Source organism: Mustela lutreola, chromosome 2 (assembly GCF_030435805.1).
Source record: "Mustela lutreola isolate mMusLut2 chromosome 2, mMusLut2.pri, whole genome shotgun sequence".
NCBI lineage: Eukaryota > Metazoa > Chordata > Mammalia > Carnivora > Mustelidae > Mustela > Mustela lutreola.
The window spans coordinates 14,570,676-14,585,215 of NC_081291.1; the positions used below are offsets into that span (position 1 = coordinate 14,570,676).

Genomic DNA, 14,540 nt, shown 5'->3' on the forward strand with positions numbered 1-14,540 from the left:
AGGTTGTGAAAACTAAACGAGATCAAGAGGAACTGCTGACCACACACTCTCCTTAACCTTGAACGCACTGGGCTCAATCCTGTTCCAGGGCCTTTGCACTGTCTATGCTGTTACCCAGACATGGGGCTGTCTGCTTGCCGCACAGCCAGCCCCCTATGGTCGCTCAGGTCTCAGCACTGTCCCCAGTTAGATCCTGTCAGGATCCCCACTTTCAGATGAGGCAACAGAGACAAGAGAAGTGGAGTTTAACTGGGTGTAAACTTCTGCAGAGGCCACCTGTGTACCCTGAATGCATTGCCCCACTTCTCCAGGTCTCTCCTGCCCCCTTTGTAAAGCAGATCTGCCGTGGCCTAAGAGGAGATGCCCCCACCCCTGCTTTAGTCCCACATGACCCTGGATGTGACACAGGTTATCTCTGGCCCAGCCGCAAGTGACAGCAAAAGAAGGGACTGGAGGCAGCAGAGTGCAGGGTAGGAGGCTTTATTTCACTGAAGGAGTGGGAGGGAGAACCTGGACAGAGGGCAGCAGGCGGTGTGGGTGGGGACTGACACTTGGACAGGGACTGGGTTGGGGAAGGGCTGCCCCCAGGCCTGTTGGGAAGGAGAAACTGAGGCTGGCCTCTGTTGAGACCTAACCCAGGGGGATGGGGGTGGGGATGGGAATTGGGTCTGGAGGAATGAGGGCCCCCTCCCTCTGGGCTGGACATGGAGCCCGGGCCCTGCCTCACTTTCCTCCTACAGGGCCATAGTCCCTCCTGTCTCACTGGGGCCATGTGGCCCCCACACCTCACTGCTCCTGCCCCAGAGGAGGGGGCTGGATCAGACAGGGCAGTGGACAGGGAGCCTGGGGAAGTTAAGGAGCGCGGGGTGGGGTCCATGGTGTGCAAGGGGGTGGTGGCCACCTGGGTGGTCAGTTCCTGGCAGCGATGACCACGGAGAGAGCCACACCCCCCAGGGCAACAGCAGTTGCCCCAAACAGCCACTTCCAGGGGATGGACTGTGGATAAAGGGGAGGGAAGAGAAGGCTGGAGAGTGCTCAAGATTGATTCCCCAGGCTTCAGCCACTAACATGGCCCCAAAAGGCCTCCCAGCAAACCACTGCCTGACAACGCCTTTCCTACCTTCTGGCAAACTCCTACTCATACATCAAAACTCAAGCCAAGTGTCCCCTGCTCTAGAACTCCTCCCCTTCCCCTCTGAAAGAGCTATCTCTGCGCACCCTGAGCCCTCCAAGTCTTCTTCCATCTTCTGCTCTAACCCTGACTGCACAGGACTGAGGCTTCTCTGTGTTCCCAACATGGTCCAACACAGCCCAGCTGACATCAACGTTTGCAAAATGAAGAAACTCCTTCTGGGTGGCATGCCCCACCCTTAGCCCCTGCCCCTCCTCTGGGAACATCCCTGCGCCTGCCAGCCCCCGCTCACCCAGGCACCCTTGCCAGGACACTTGGCAGGCAGCCGGCTGGGGTTCCCCAGCATTTTCCGGTACAGGGCGGTCTCTGTGCTCCTCTGGGCTGCGTGCTTCTTCACCAGTTTTGAAAGCTCTGCGTGGATCGTCTGCAAGAGGTGGGTGTCAGCTGGACTAAGAACATGCCGTGGTAGCAGCCAACCTGACCACCGTCTCCGATGTTCCGCCTTTCTGGGGAACCTGGTCACTTTGGGGCGAGGACCACTGGGACACGGAAGTTCCATCTGCTCCTCTCGGGACATCAGCAAAGTAGGGGCTGCCATCTCTATCCCCCTAGGCAACCAGTGGATGGGGCAGAGTACAAGGTGGCCAGGAGAAAGGAAGATTTTGGTAGAAAACCTGAGGACACTGACACTGGCCATGTTGGTAGCACCCTTGGCCTCTGGGATTCTGGCTGGGGAGGGGTGAGCCCAGACCATCTATGCAGGGGTCATAAGGGTCTCAGCAAGCTGGCTGGGGCTCCTCAGTCACCCAGCCCCTTGCAGTCACTGCCTAGGCTAGAACCCCAGGAGAGCCATAGCAAACAGGACAAGGCAAAGACCACAGGATGACTTCCCAGACAAGCTAGCAGGGTAGGTCCCAAGGTTGCCTCCTTTCTGCTCACCTTGTTGGAAGGTTCCAGCTTCAGGGCTGCCCTCAGAATGGGGATGGCCTCACTGTACTCCCCTTGCTGGGCCAGCACCTGTGGAAGGAAATGGATGGCGTCATTCTAGAACCACAGTGCACCACGATATTCTTCAAAAGGCCCAGCCCTTGGGGCACCTGGGTGGCTCAGTGGGTTGGAGCCTCTGCCTTAGGCTCAGGTCATGATCCCAGGGTCCAGGGATTGGGCCCCGCCTTGGGCTCTCTGCTCAGCAGGGAGCCTGCTTCCTCCTCTCTTTCTCTCTGCCTGCTTCTCTGCCTACTTGTGATCTGTCAAATAAATAAATAAAAATCTTAAGAAAAAAAAAAAAAAAAAAAAAAAAAAAAAAAAGCCCAGCCCTGCTAGGCTCCTGGTTATCCTGACTAGACCCAAATCTATCACCCACAATCACACCAGGGACCGCAGCCACCCTTATACCGTCCCTGAGCCTTCAGACAACATAAGCGCCCCACTAGGCTCAGTGTCATCCCAATCTGCTCCCTCCTCTGCATGTCTGTCTCAGCCTTTGCAGGAAATCTGGGTGCTGGCCTCACCTCCTCCCTTTCCACCCTAGCTGGCTCAAGAAGCCAAATGAGCATTTCCAAAGCTTTGACTACAGTGAATGATTCAGAGCCAGCCAATGAGGCCCACCTGAACCATGCAGGTGTCACTGACAAACATGGAAGCCTTGAACTTTCTGAGTGAGCAGGTAGAAGCACCTTGGTCCCCCTGAGGGGAAAACCCACAGCAGACAGGCACAGCATCCCAACAACATTGCTAATGCCTGGATTCAGCCATGCCTGAAGCCAACACCCTATAATTAACAATTCCTAAGTTATTAATTCCTCCTCTTGTCTGAAACTGTTAGGATGGGTCTGTGTCACCTACAACCAGCAGATACAAATGTGAGGCTATAGGAGCAGACAATTCCACTGCCCCCTAGAGCATCAGACCCCTGAAAAAATAAAGATAGCATCTTCTTCCCACGTTTCTACACAGAACCCTACACACAAGTGGTTTAAAAATGCTGATTGGAGGGAAGCCCTGCTCATGCCTCTCATTGACAGGCTAGGTGACCCACCATTTGCTTGTGTCTCAGTTTCCTCAGTACTGCTAAAGGCACTGAATTCTGCCCCTGCCCCCCGCACCAAACACACATACACACACACACACACACACACACACACACACACACAGGTGGAGATGAATAGCAGATGAGGACAAAAGCAATTACGGTCAAGTCTACACAGGCCAAATTCATTCCTACATTCCACAGCATTTACTGGGCACCCACTGTGTACCTGGCCCTGTTTGCATGGCTAGAGATTTACTAGTGAGTGAAATGGACAAAATCTCCAGCTTCTAATAAGGGACCTAACAGCCACGATGACACCTGCCTCTGCTAATGGCATCACGGTGAACATGAAGACAGGGCAGGGGGTCAGGTGGGTGTGGGGGGGAGAGCTTCCTGAGGAGGGGACATCGGAGCAAAGACCTGAAGGAGGTGAAAGAGGGACCCATGGGGCGATCTGGGGTGTGAACGGCTCAAGCAGAGGGCAGAGCTTGTGCAAAGTCACTAGGGTGGGAATAACCCCAGCCTGGGCAGCAAGCAGTGAGGAAGCTGAGCAGGATGGAGAGGAGGAGGAGGAGAGATGGAGGGGATGGTGGGAGGACCCGATGACCCAGAGCCCCAAGGGATGCAATGAGGACTTGGCTTTTTACTCTGAGACGTGTGAACCATGGAGGATTATATACAAGGAGCAGTCACCAAAGGGCCACAGGGCAGTGTCAGCAGTTAGGAGGGAACTTAAGACCTACGGTTCAAGTCTGGCTTGTCAACAAATTGCTATGATCCAGACCACACCCCAGCACCTGTCTGGGACTCAGTTTTCCCACCTGTATCCCAGAGAGCTTGGCTGGCTGATGCTGTGCTCGTCTCAAATCCAGCGTTTGGAACCAACCCCACTGCTCTGGGTGTGGGGCTATCAGTGGGTCCACTGGCCCGCAGCTCACCTTGCCCTTGCGGAAGAGAGCCTTGATGTTGTCGGGCTGGTGCTCCAGCACAAGGCTGCAAGAGCGCAGTGCGGCTCGGTAGTGGTCCAGCTTCAGCTGTGATGCTGCCAGGTTGTTCAGACATTTCACCTTCAGCTGCAGGAGCTGCTCCTCCTCCTCGAATGTCATGTCCACTGCGACGGGGGGCAGGGGATGTTGGTGTTCAACCGTGGCCTTGGTTACCGCACCGCCAGCCCCACACAGCCAGCCTTCTGTGGAGGGCTGGCCACATTTGACCCCAGGGAAAGGCGCCCCACACACTGTGACCCAGGCCAAGGCCCGCTCCCTCTGGACCTGGTGGTAGAGGGGACTGAGTGGAGAGGGCCTCGGAGTACCCCAGTTCCAAGAGACTGAAGAGAGGGGCTCTGAATTCCCAGGGGTGGGGCCTCCACCGTCTATTCCTTGGAGGACCTCAAGCCTCTCTGGTCTCAGTTTCCCTATTTCTAACACGGGCCAAGACCAGCCCATCCTCAGGGCGCTCCTAAGGAGTAAGACCGAGCCTAAGCAATGCAAAGACCTAACCACAAGGCACATGGATTGACATGGTCCCCAGTCACTCACATTCCAACATCTACCCGTGTACTATTCTGTTGATCGAGGACATACCGTAAGTCTACAGTGGACTCTAGTCTAAGGGTCAGGAATAGTTGAACATCTGTCCACATTCTGGAATATTCTAGATCATTCTGAGTCTGAGTCCTTCTGTGGCTGGATGCTTCTGGCACGAGTGGATGGCTTCGCGGGGCGGGGGGGCGGCAGGATTTGACTTGGCACTTACCTTTGGCGCTAGAGGTGATGGCCTTGATGGCGAGGTCGTAGGAATTGGCAGCCAACACGAAGTCGGCCCGCTGGTAGTGGGCATTGCCACACTCCCGCTTCCGGTTGGCCAGAGCCACACGCTCCTGCCCTGTGAGCATTTCCAGGTCAGGCCCATCTACGGCAGTCTTCAGGGTCACCTCCAGGCACAGGGCCGCGTGTGGGGGGATGTACGGGCTCCTGCTGGGGGATGGGGCAAGAGCAGCACTCAGACCCAGCGGCCACCAGGAGCAAACCCCAGACACACTGGGTTGGCTAGGGAGCAGGGGGGAAAGGGCGAGGGCTCAAGACTTGGGAGCTGGCCCCACCATCACCCCCTCCTCAGTGAAATAAATGAAAGGGAAATAACTTGCCACCCATGGGCTTCCTGACTTGGTGAGTGACTTCCCCTCCCTAAGTCTGTTTCTTTTGCTATCAATTTGGTGGGCAAAGGGGTCCCCCAAGGGGACCCTGCTGGTAACAGGTTCTCACCTGCCCTGGGGGCCATAGCAGTACTTGGAATCAGCAGTGACCATAGCTGTCTCCCCCACATCCATGAGTGGAACGCTGAGATCCAGGGCCTGGTGTGTGGGGGCAAAAGGGTCAGGCAGGCTCAGGTACAGAGTAGCAATGCCATGCCCACTCCAACCCTACCACCGCCCTGCCCCCCAGTGGCCACCACCTCCCCCTCAGTCCCCGCAGGCCTCCTCCACTCAGCTCTAGACCAGCGGCCAGGGCCCTTGAGCCCTCCCACCTGGATGACGTCACAGTCGCCCAGGGTGAACACCAGCTCTGGCTCTTCCTGCACCCGAGTGCCGTTCTCCAGCGAGGTCTGCAGCTGTACAGTGACTACCTGGCCTTTAGCTGGGCGGCTCGAGCCGGGTGGGCCTGGGACCAGCGTCTTCTTCCGTAACAGCCCGTTCCCTGCCAGGGACCAGGGACGAGCAGCCTATCACCACACAGGTCAGATGGGTGCTTGCTGCCCCGGCACCCCTCTCCCAGCACCCAGCTGAGCCTCAAAGAGCTGCTCTGCCACTTACTGGGTAGGTGATCCCATGCCCCTGGAACTGTCCCTGGCTGGACACTAGACATGAAAGGATCAATCTGAGGGGTGACAATTATGGCCTGTCTGACCATTATCTTAAGAAAATTTAGATCTAGAATGACTGGGTGGCTCAGTTGGTTAAGCGTCTGCCTTTGGCTCAGGTCATGATCCTGGGGTCCTGGGATTGAGTACCATTACCAGGCTCCTTGCTCAGTGGGGAGCCTGCTTCTCCCTCTGCCTATCACTCCCCTGCTTGTGTGCACACACACCCCTCTCTGACAAATAAATAAATAAATAAAAGAAAATTAAGTCTTGGCCCGGACAAAGAGCTGAGAAAAGTCATCCTATCCTGCCAAGCAGAATCAGGCTGGCAGGGATGTCCAGGACAGACTCTGGAGCCACCCTCCACTCCCTCTCCTGGTTCCCAACCAGCCCTTCAACACTGGGCCTCCATTTACCTAGCCATGAAATGGACACATCAGGGAGACCCCTGGTGATACCCAGTGAGCAGTCTGCTTGGTTATCAGAGTCTCTGTGACACCAGGATGTGTCTCCGCCAAAGAAGCACATCACTACACTTCAAAGTTAAGCAGCCAGAGGGCCTATAAGCAACAGTGTCCCTGATGGGCCCACAGCCCATGTTTTCCTCCAAGCCCCAAGCAATCACAGGAATGGCCAAATGGCCATGGTGAACAGCTACTGAGCAGCCATGAGGCCCAGCATCCTCATGAATCCACTCAAGGAACCCGCACAACAAAGAAAGCCACTGTCATCCCACGACCACCACTGAGGCAACTGAGGGCTTACACCTGTGAGGACCATCAGACTAATACCTGCAGTCATCCATATTCCCAGCATTTACCTGGATTCCATAATATTCCACTAGTTTGGGATATACTGTAACTCTGAATGGACCTTTGACTAAAGGTGAGGAACAGGGAAATAGCTGGAGTAGTCTAGAATGTTCCAAAATTTCTGTACTGTTCCCCACCTTGTCCATGCTACACATCCAGTTTCAGAACTCATCTAGTGGCTCCCTAGGAATCCCTGTCTCTTAAGTTTCTGGGCACGAATGGTGGATGTGCTGGTCGGGTTATAAGCAGGCACTGCCTCTTCTCTTATCTCAGTAGACTCTGGGCAAATCATGTACCCTCTCAAGGCCTCAGTTTCCTTGGACAGAAGCCCAAATTCTCACCTCAGAAAGCAGCTGCCTTAAACATAAATGGACAGTCAGGTTTGTGCTCAGAGGGAAAGCAGAGCAGCTCTTAATATCAGTAAAGAAGAGCTTCCCAAATTCTAATACAGCCAAGGAAACTGTCTGCTGGGCAAGCACCTCCATTCACTGAGCCTCAGTTCCCTCATCTGTAAGATGGGGAGATGGTGGGATGCCTGGGTGGCTGATTTGGTTAAGCATCTGCCTTGGGTTTGGGTCATGATCCGGGAGTCTCAGAATCGAGTCCTGCATCTACTTCTCTCTCTGACCCTCTCCCTTCTCGGGCATGCTCTCTCTCAAATAAATAAATAAAATCTTAAAAAAAATAAAACGGGGATTTGGTAAAATTACATTATAGGGTCGTTGTAAGGCTAAAATATGATGTGTGGGCCTGGCACGGACCCAGTGTTCAGCAAATATTACCTGGTGTTATTTTTATTTTTTGTAATGTTATTATTTATTTATTTGAGACCTAGCAAGAACGAGAGACAGCATGAGCTGGGGTAGGGGCAGGCAGAGAGGGAGTAGCAAACTCCCCTCCAAGCAGAGAGCATGATGTGGGGATGTGGGAACTCGATTCCTGGACCCTGAAATCATGACCTGAGCTGAAGACAAATGCTTAACTGACTGAGCCACCCAGGCACCCCAACCTGGTGTTATTTTTAGAAGTGGCATTTCTATCAGCAGTAGAGATGATAACAGTAACAATTCTGCGTTATCAAATCAGGATTATTTGACACTATTGTTTTAATATCAGTATTTGTGATCCTATTAACGATGTTTCACTGCCATCATTATTAGTGGACACTAACGTTATTTAATATACCAAGTATCAGTACCAGTAACAGTATTTCTCTCTAGTTTCCGGGGTCACTATCATGGGGTACATGATGGGGCATGTGTGTGGGATCCCCCAGTTTCTTTCTTGTAGGCCTTCTCTGAGCAGTTGCAATGCTAATGCATGCTATGAGTCAGAGGATTGAACAAAATGAGATGTCTTCCAGATCTATTTGACCCCTGGACACATTTTCAGAGAAGAGGCACTTGTCAGACAAATGCCAAAAAAGGAAGCAGTGGGGGTTGGGACCTGCCAGCACCTGGAGTACTGGCTGTGTGGCCCTGGGCAGGTGACTCAGCCTCTCTGAGCTGCTCTTAGCAGCTCTGAGAAATAGGGCTAGAACACGACGTGCATGTGTGCATGTGACAATGAAAGGGGTTCTTAGATATGAAGTGTCTCAACCAGTTGCCTGTGGCAAGCGATCACCGTGGTTACATGTTTGACTTCCAAACTACTGCATAGCAGAAAGGGGGAAATAAGGCTCAGGGGAGAAGATGGCCTAGGCCAAGGTCATTCCTGAACCTGAGCTGTCCAGGCCATGTGGGTCAACCCAAGCCACCCCTGCTCCTTACCCAGGATGTCCAGCCACTCATCCGGGGCTGGGGCGGGCTCGGGCTCAGGCTCCATGGCGGCCAGGAACTCTCGGGCCAGGGCCCCAGGCTGCTCGGCCTCCTCCAGTGGAGGCCGCCCCACATCTTCAAGTGGTGGCAGCTCACTCAGATCTTCCTCCTCCTCCTCCTCCTCCTCCTCGCCCTCTGCGTCTTCCACCCCATCCAGCACTTCGAAGTCCTCGAGTGGTGGGACCCCAGCAGGCGGTGGGGCAGTGGGCTCAGGCCCCGAGGCAGAGGGCTCAGCACAGGAAGCCATGCTGCTGGGGGGACGGGAATTGGCCCTGGTGGGGGGAACGGATGGGGTAAGAATCCCACCCTCACATTCTCCTCTGCATCCATTCACCCGCTGTGTGACTTAGGGGCACCCGGCCTTAATTTCCTCATCCGTACGGCGGGTAAAGAACAACCCAGGCTTGTCCCACACATCGAACCCTAGCCATCAATCAGTCTCAATGTTAGCTGTTTTGCAGCTGATTATTTTTTAGTTTTTACAAATACCCAGAGTAGGAAACATCCTCTGCCCCCATATTTTACAGAAAAGTAAATTGAGGCCCAGAGGGGTAAAGCTATTTGCCCAAGGTCACAGAGCAAGGTAACTGCAGGGACAGAATTTGAACCTGGGGTTTTAAACGCCCAGAGGGGGTTGCTAGGATTTTTTTTAGGGTGACTTAAGTCTCAGGAAGTCTGTTTTTAGAGCCCAAAGGGAATTGAATCTTTACCAGGACTCCCACCTCCAGCTGCCCCTTCTCCTAAGGGTTGCCACTAGAAATCCCAAGACTTTTCTTTCCATACCCTGAATCTAATACCAATCCCCCAATGCCAAGGACCCTGGCCCATACCCTTCCCTGGGAGCCCTTCCTCCTCTCCTCAAGACTCCTGACCACTCTCTCAAAGTAGCCTCCTTTACAGGGGTGGTCAAGACCCCCAAGGGATTCTACAGCCTCCTCTTCTGGCTATGAACAACTGCCCCTCTTCCCCAGGCCCCAAGCTCAGAGGTGGTAAAGCCTAGCTTTCATTCTGATTCTAACCCACAGCATCTCCTCCCTAACCCTCACCTGCCAGCTCCTTCCGGGCTCCGGCCCCATTTTCTGAGACCCTCCCAGCCCCCACCCCCACAATCCCCTGCGCCCGCATAACTCGCCCTCCCCCCTCCCCCAACCACCGCCCCCAGCCTCGGCCCGCTCTCCCCACAGCCGCTCAGTCGACCCGTAAACACCCTGATGTCCCCAGACGCCCCTCAACAGATCGCATCATACCCTACACCCTCCAGACGAGCCCCCCACCCGGGCCTGGCTCTCCGTCAACCTCCCACCCAGGCCCCCAACGCCTCATGCCTGTTTGACGCCACCAGTCTGGGGCCCCCGACCCCCCGCACCCCTCGGGGCCCCTGGCCCTGCACTTCTCTGCCAGCACTGCCCCCACCTACTCCCCTCAGTCCCCTTCGGTTCCCATCCCCAGCCGCCCGCGCTCGGCCGCGCCCCCTCTAGCACTCCGACCCTCCGCGCCCCCCGGCTCGCCTCCCCCCGCGGCCCTTGGCCCCGCCCATCGGCCCCAGCACCCGTCGCCCCGGCACCCAGACCAGCCCAGGCCTGGGCAGCGCCCCCAGCCGGCGCAACCCTGCCGGCGCCCCGGGACACGTGCCTCCGGCTCCGGGACCCCCGCCTGGGGTCCTGCGCCCCCCTCCCCGCCCCCAGCCGCGGCCGCCGCGCCTCGGGAACCAGGCTCGGGCGCCCGGCCCCGCCCCCGCCGTGCCGATTGGCCGCCGCTGCTGCGACTGTAGCATCCATTGGTCTGTGCGCACATCCGTCTCGGAAGCAAGCACCACCCCCTTCCTGCTTGTTTCCGCGGGGCGTTCTTAAAGGGGCAGAGGCTGCCGCGCCACCCGGAGCGGGGGCGGGGGCGGGGGCGGGGGCGGGAGAAGGGGTCTCCGGGGTGTCTTCGCCAATCAGCGCCGCGCTGCCTACCAGAACTCACCGTTCCCGTTTGAGCTTCATCTTGCTCATCTGAAAAATGGGGATAAACACTCCCATGCACGCACTCTCACCTTGTGGGGCTGTAGTAGGACAGCCCTAAAAGGTGTTGCCTTAAGGAGCTCAGACGTGACAGTGCAGCGCTGGGACTGCTGGACGAACCACCCTTAAGCACTAATTACAGATATGGACCCAAGGCCTCGAGGGGAGCGATCACCCAAGGGCACGCAGAACCTCTGTCACCCTCGCATGGTCTAATCCCTAAGAAAGCTTTTCTTTTGCACAGAGAAGAAACACAGTTAATGGTTAGGGAGTGAGCAAGCAGGGCTGCTGGAAGGAGTTTCTTCTCCCTGCACCCTCTGCCAGAGGTTGATAAGATACCCATGGCCTCAGGAGAAGGTGGTAGCTTCGATTAGATGGGTTTTTATGGATCTTGTTTTGAAAAGGAGGGGGGACACTTACTCTTCCCTCGTTCTATTTTGTTTCTTTCCCAGGAGTTACCATTTGCAGATCTCCTTCGTTCTTATACCACTCTGCTCCACCCTTGGAAGAATTTTGCCTGTTTTGTCCCTACTGCATCCTTGATTGATGCCTAGCACCTATGGTTTGGGAGTTGGATAAATGAATGAATGAATGAATGAATGAATGAATGAGTCACTGGCTATTGGAGGTAGCTAACACCAGAGGAGGTAACTGGCTTTGGAGGTAACTAATTTGTCAGATTGGTGCTCCTTCCAAGGTCACCTCCTACAGGACGCTCTCCCAGACCCCCCCAAGGCAAAGCCTGATTGGCTCCCCTCTTAGCAGGATATCACTAGTTATGAAGAATCACTTCATAACTGATTTTATGTCTGTACTATTATTTGACTTAACTCTGCCTTGCCCACTAGGTTGGAAAACCCCCATAGTCTAGGAAGGGTCTGTTGTTTGTCATTGTTTTAGCACCGGGGCCTACACAGTGACTGGCACAAAAGGAGAGGAGGTGGGGGAATTCAGGGAAATCATTGTGGTTGGAAGGCAGGCAAGCTAACCAGCGAAAGAGGTGCTAGGGTGGTGAAGATATGTGAGAAATTTCCTGGGAAAGAACATCAAATAAACCCTGGGCCAGTGCTAGTTCTGAGGGACTTGGGACTACTCCCTATCCATCTCTGAACCTCAATGGTTTTGTCTGTTTGTTAAGATTATTTATTTATTTATTTGACAGAGAGATCACAAGTAAGCGGAGAGGCAGGCAGAGAGAGAGTAGGAAGCAGGCTCCCTGCAGAGCAGAGAGCCCGATGCAGGGCTTAATCTCAGGACCCTGGGATCATGACCTGAGCCAAAGGCAGAGGCTTTAACACACTGAGCCACCCAGGCAACCTAGTTAGTGTTTTTATCTGCATAGTGGAATCTCTTACCCATCCAGCCCCATCTCTATTATAAGGGCTGGAAGAATTGTAATAAACACTGATACTAATAAGTAGACAACCAAATTCAATATAAACTAATAACAGCAACTATTGAAACACTAACAATAATGGCTGACACTCAGACTTCACAGGTGAAGGCAAACATTCACATGTATTTAATCGTTGTTGTATGAGCCTTAGGAGACAAATGCTCTGATATATGAAGATCATGTCATTGACTACATGGTATTGCAATTGTCATAGTTTTCCTGGTGAACTCGACTTTTTATTGTTATGATGTGTTCCTCTTTATTTCAGTGTTTCTTGCCTTGGAGTGGAGTTTGTCTCATATTAAGATGACTCACAGTTCTCTTTCGGTTCATTGTTTTTTCTTTGGCTCATTTTTTTAAAGACTATCTTTATTTATTTGTCAGAGAGAGAGCACACAAGCAGGGGGAGCAACAGGCAGAGAGAGAAGCAGGTTCCCCGCTGAGCAAGGAGCCCAATGTGGGACTCAATCCCAGGACCCCCCCCCCCCACCAGGATCACAACCTGAGCCGAAGGCAGATGCCCAACTGACTTGAGCTACCCAGGTGACCCTTGGCTGGTTATTTATTTATTTTTCTTTTTTTTCCCCCAAGACTTTATTTGACACAAATATAGAGAGACAGGGAACACAAGCAAGGGGAGAGAGAGAAGCAGGCTTTCCGCTGAGCAGGGGGCCCAGTGCAGAGCTTGATCTCAGGACACCAGGATCATGACCTGAGCCCGAAGGCAGATGCTTAACTGAGCCACCCAGGTGCTCCAGCCTCATTTTTAAAATGCACCATTCTTTTGCAACCTTTATCTTCTATCTTTCTGTATCTTTATGTTGTATGTGTCTCCTGTAAGTAGCACAGAATTGGGTTTTGCTTTTTGATTTAGTCTATCTTTTGTCTTTTAACTGGGGCATTTGGCCCATTTACATTTAATATAATTATGGACCTATTTGACTTCCTATGTGTTTTTTCTCTGACTCACCTGCTCTGTGTTCCTTTTCTCTCTCTTTTCTTGCCTTTTCTGGGATTGGATGCATGTTTTTTGGTAAGACTATCCTCATCTTACAGATGGAGAAACTGAGGCACAAAGAAAGTAATTGCCTTGTTCAAGGTCACAGTGATGAAAAACAATATAGGTCAGGTCTCTTCCCTATTGAGCTTTTATTTCACTTAGGGAGCGGGATATTGCACAAACAATGATTGAGGTAAGTATCTAATAGCAGCTGTGATAAGCACTAAGTGGGAAATAAAACTAAAAAAGGGGCAGAGAGCAGCTTCCAGTCCCCAGACTCAGGCCTCCCCCCAACAATGTTCCCATCACTGATCTGAGTGTCCCCATCACTTTTCACCTTCTCCCTTGAATACAAAAGAGAAAAATATTTTCTTGTCTCTACTCTGCACAAACATTTGGGGCCAACCAAGACCCTTTTAGCCTTGACCTGTACCCCCCAGCCCTTCCAAGACCCTTACGAAAAATTTCCTGGCTTCCCACAGAGCCTGAGGGACCCATTGAAAAGCTTGGTTTTGGGACGCCTGGGTGGCTCAGTTGGTTAAGCGGCTGCCTTCAGCTCAGGTCATGATCCCAGCGTCCTGGGATCGAGTCCCACATCGGGCTCCTTGCTCGGTGGGGAGCCTGCTTCTCCCTCTGCCTCTGCCTACCACTCTGTCTGCCTCTGCTCCTGCTCTCTCTCTCTAACAAATAAATAAATTAAATCTTTAAAAAAAAAAAAAAAAGAAAAGCTTGGTTTTTCCAGCATGGGCCACTTCTGGTGCAGTCTGCAAACAGAAGCCATGGTTCCCAGCATCCCGCACCCAGGCTCTTCTCTCAGCACTGGCTGCTGCCTGACTCACAGAGCTCCACAATTCTTTCTTTCTTTTTTCTTTTTATTATTATTTTTTAAGATTTTACTTTATTTATTTGAGAGAGAGAGAGAGAGGGGGCATGAGAAGGGAGAAGGTCAGAGGGAGAAGGAGACTCCCCACTGAGCAGGGAGCCCTATGTGGGACTCCCGGATCATGACCTGACCAGAACCGGAAGGCAGTCGCCCAACCGAGCCACCCAGGCGTCCTCTTTTTTTTTTCTTTTTAAGATTTTATTTATTTATTTATTTGTCATAGAGAGACACAGCGAGAGAGGGAACACAAGCAGAGGGAGAGGGAGAAGCAGGCTTCCTGCCAAGCAGGGAGCCCAATGCGGGGCTCCATCCCAGGACCCTGATACCAATCGTGACCTGAGTTGAGGGCAGACGCCTAACGACTAAGCCATCCAGGCGGCCCATATATTTGTATTTTCTAACTCTTACTGCTGAGAGGATCTCTGAGCAATGAATGATACCCCAGTAGCAGTGAGCACACCAACCACCCAGATCTTAGTTTCTCAACACCATTCTCCAAGAAGAGGAACCAGTCTCCTTGGAGAAATGGCTGATTCCAGGGATATTCCAAACCAAACATGGAACAGCTTGTAGTGCTAAAACTAAGGACGTTTTCAGAGAAAGATG

General features: G+C 53.1%; 1 protein-coding gene across 2 annotated transcripts; it reads right to left on the reverse strand.

Moving 5' to 3' along the window:
• Positions 1–464: 464 nt before the first annotated feature.
• On the reverse strand, positions 465–10,403 carry FKBP8 (FKBP prolyl isomerase 8). Of its 2 annotated transcripts, none has more exons than XM_059160550.1 (9): positions 10,285–10,403; positions 8,605–8,924; positions 5,691–5,860; positions 5,429–5,517; positions 4,920–5,137; positions 4,103–4,275; positions 2,072–2,149; positions 1,425–1,556; positions 465–996 (listed from the first exon to the last, which is right to left on the reverse strand). In XM_059160550.1, the coding sequence occupies exons 2-9, from the start codon at positions 8,897–8,899 to the stop codon at positions 910–912; spliced, it is 1,242 nt and encodes a 413-aa protein (XP_059016533.1). In that variant the 5' UTR covers positions 8,900–8,924; positions 10,285–10,403; the 3' UTR covers positions 465–909. The 2 variants fall into 2 exon arrangements, with proteins under 2 accessions (XP_059016533.1, XP_059016532.1); XM_059160549.1 differs by having other exon boundaries at positions 4,920–5,140.
• Between the last annotated feature and the right edge of the window lie 4,137 nt (positions 10,404–14,540).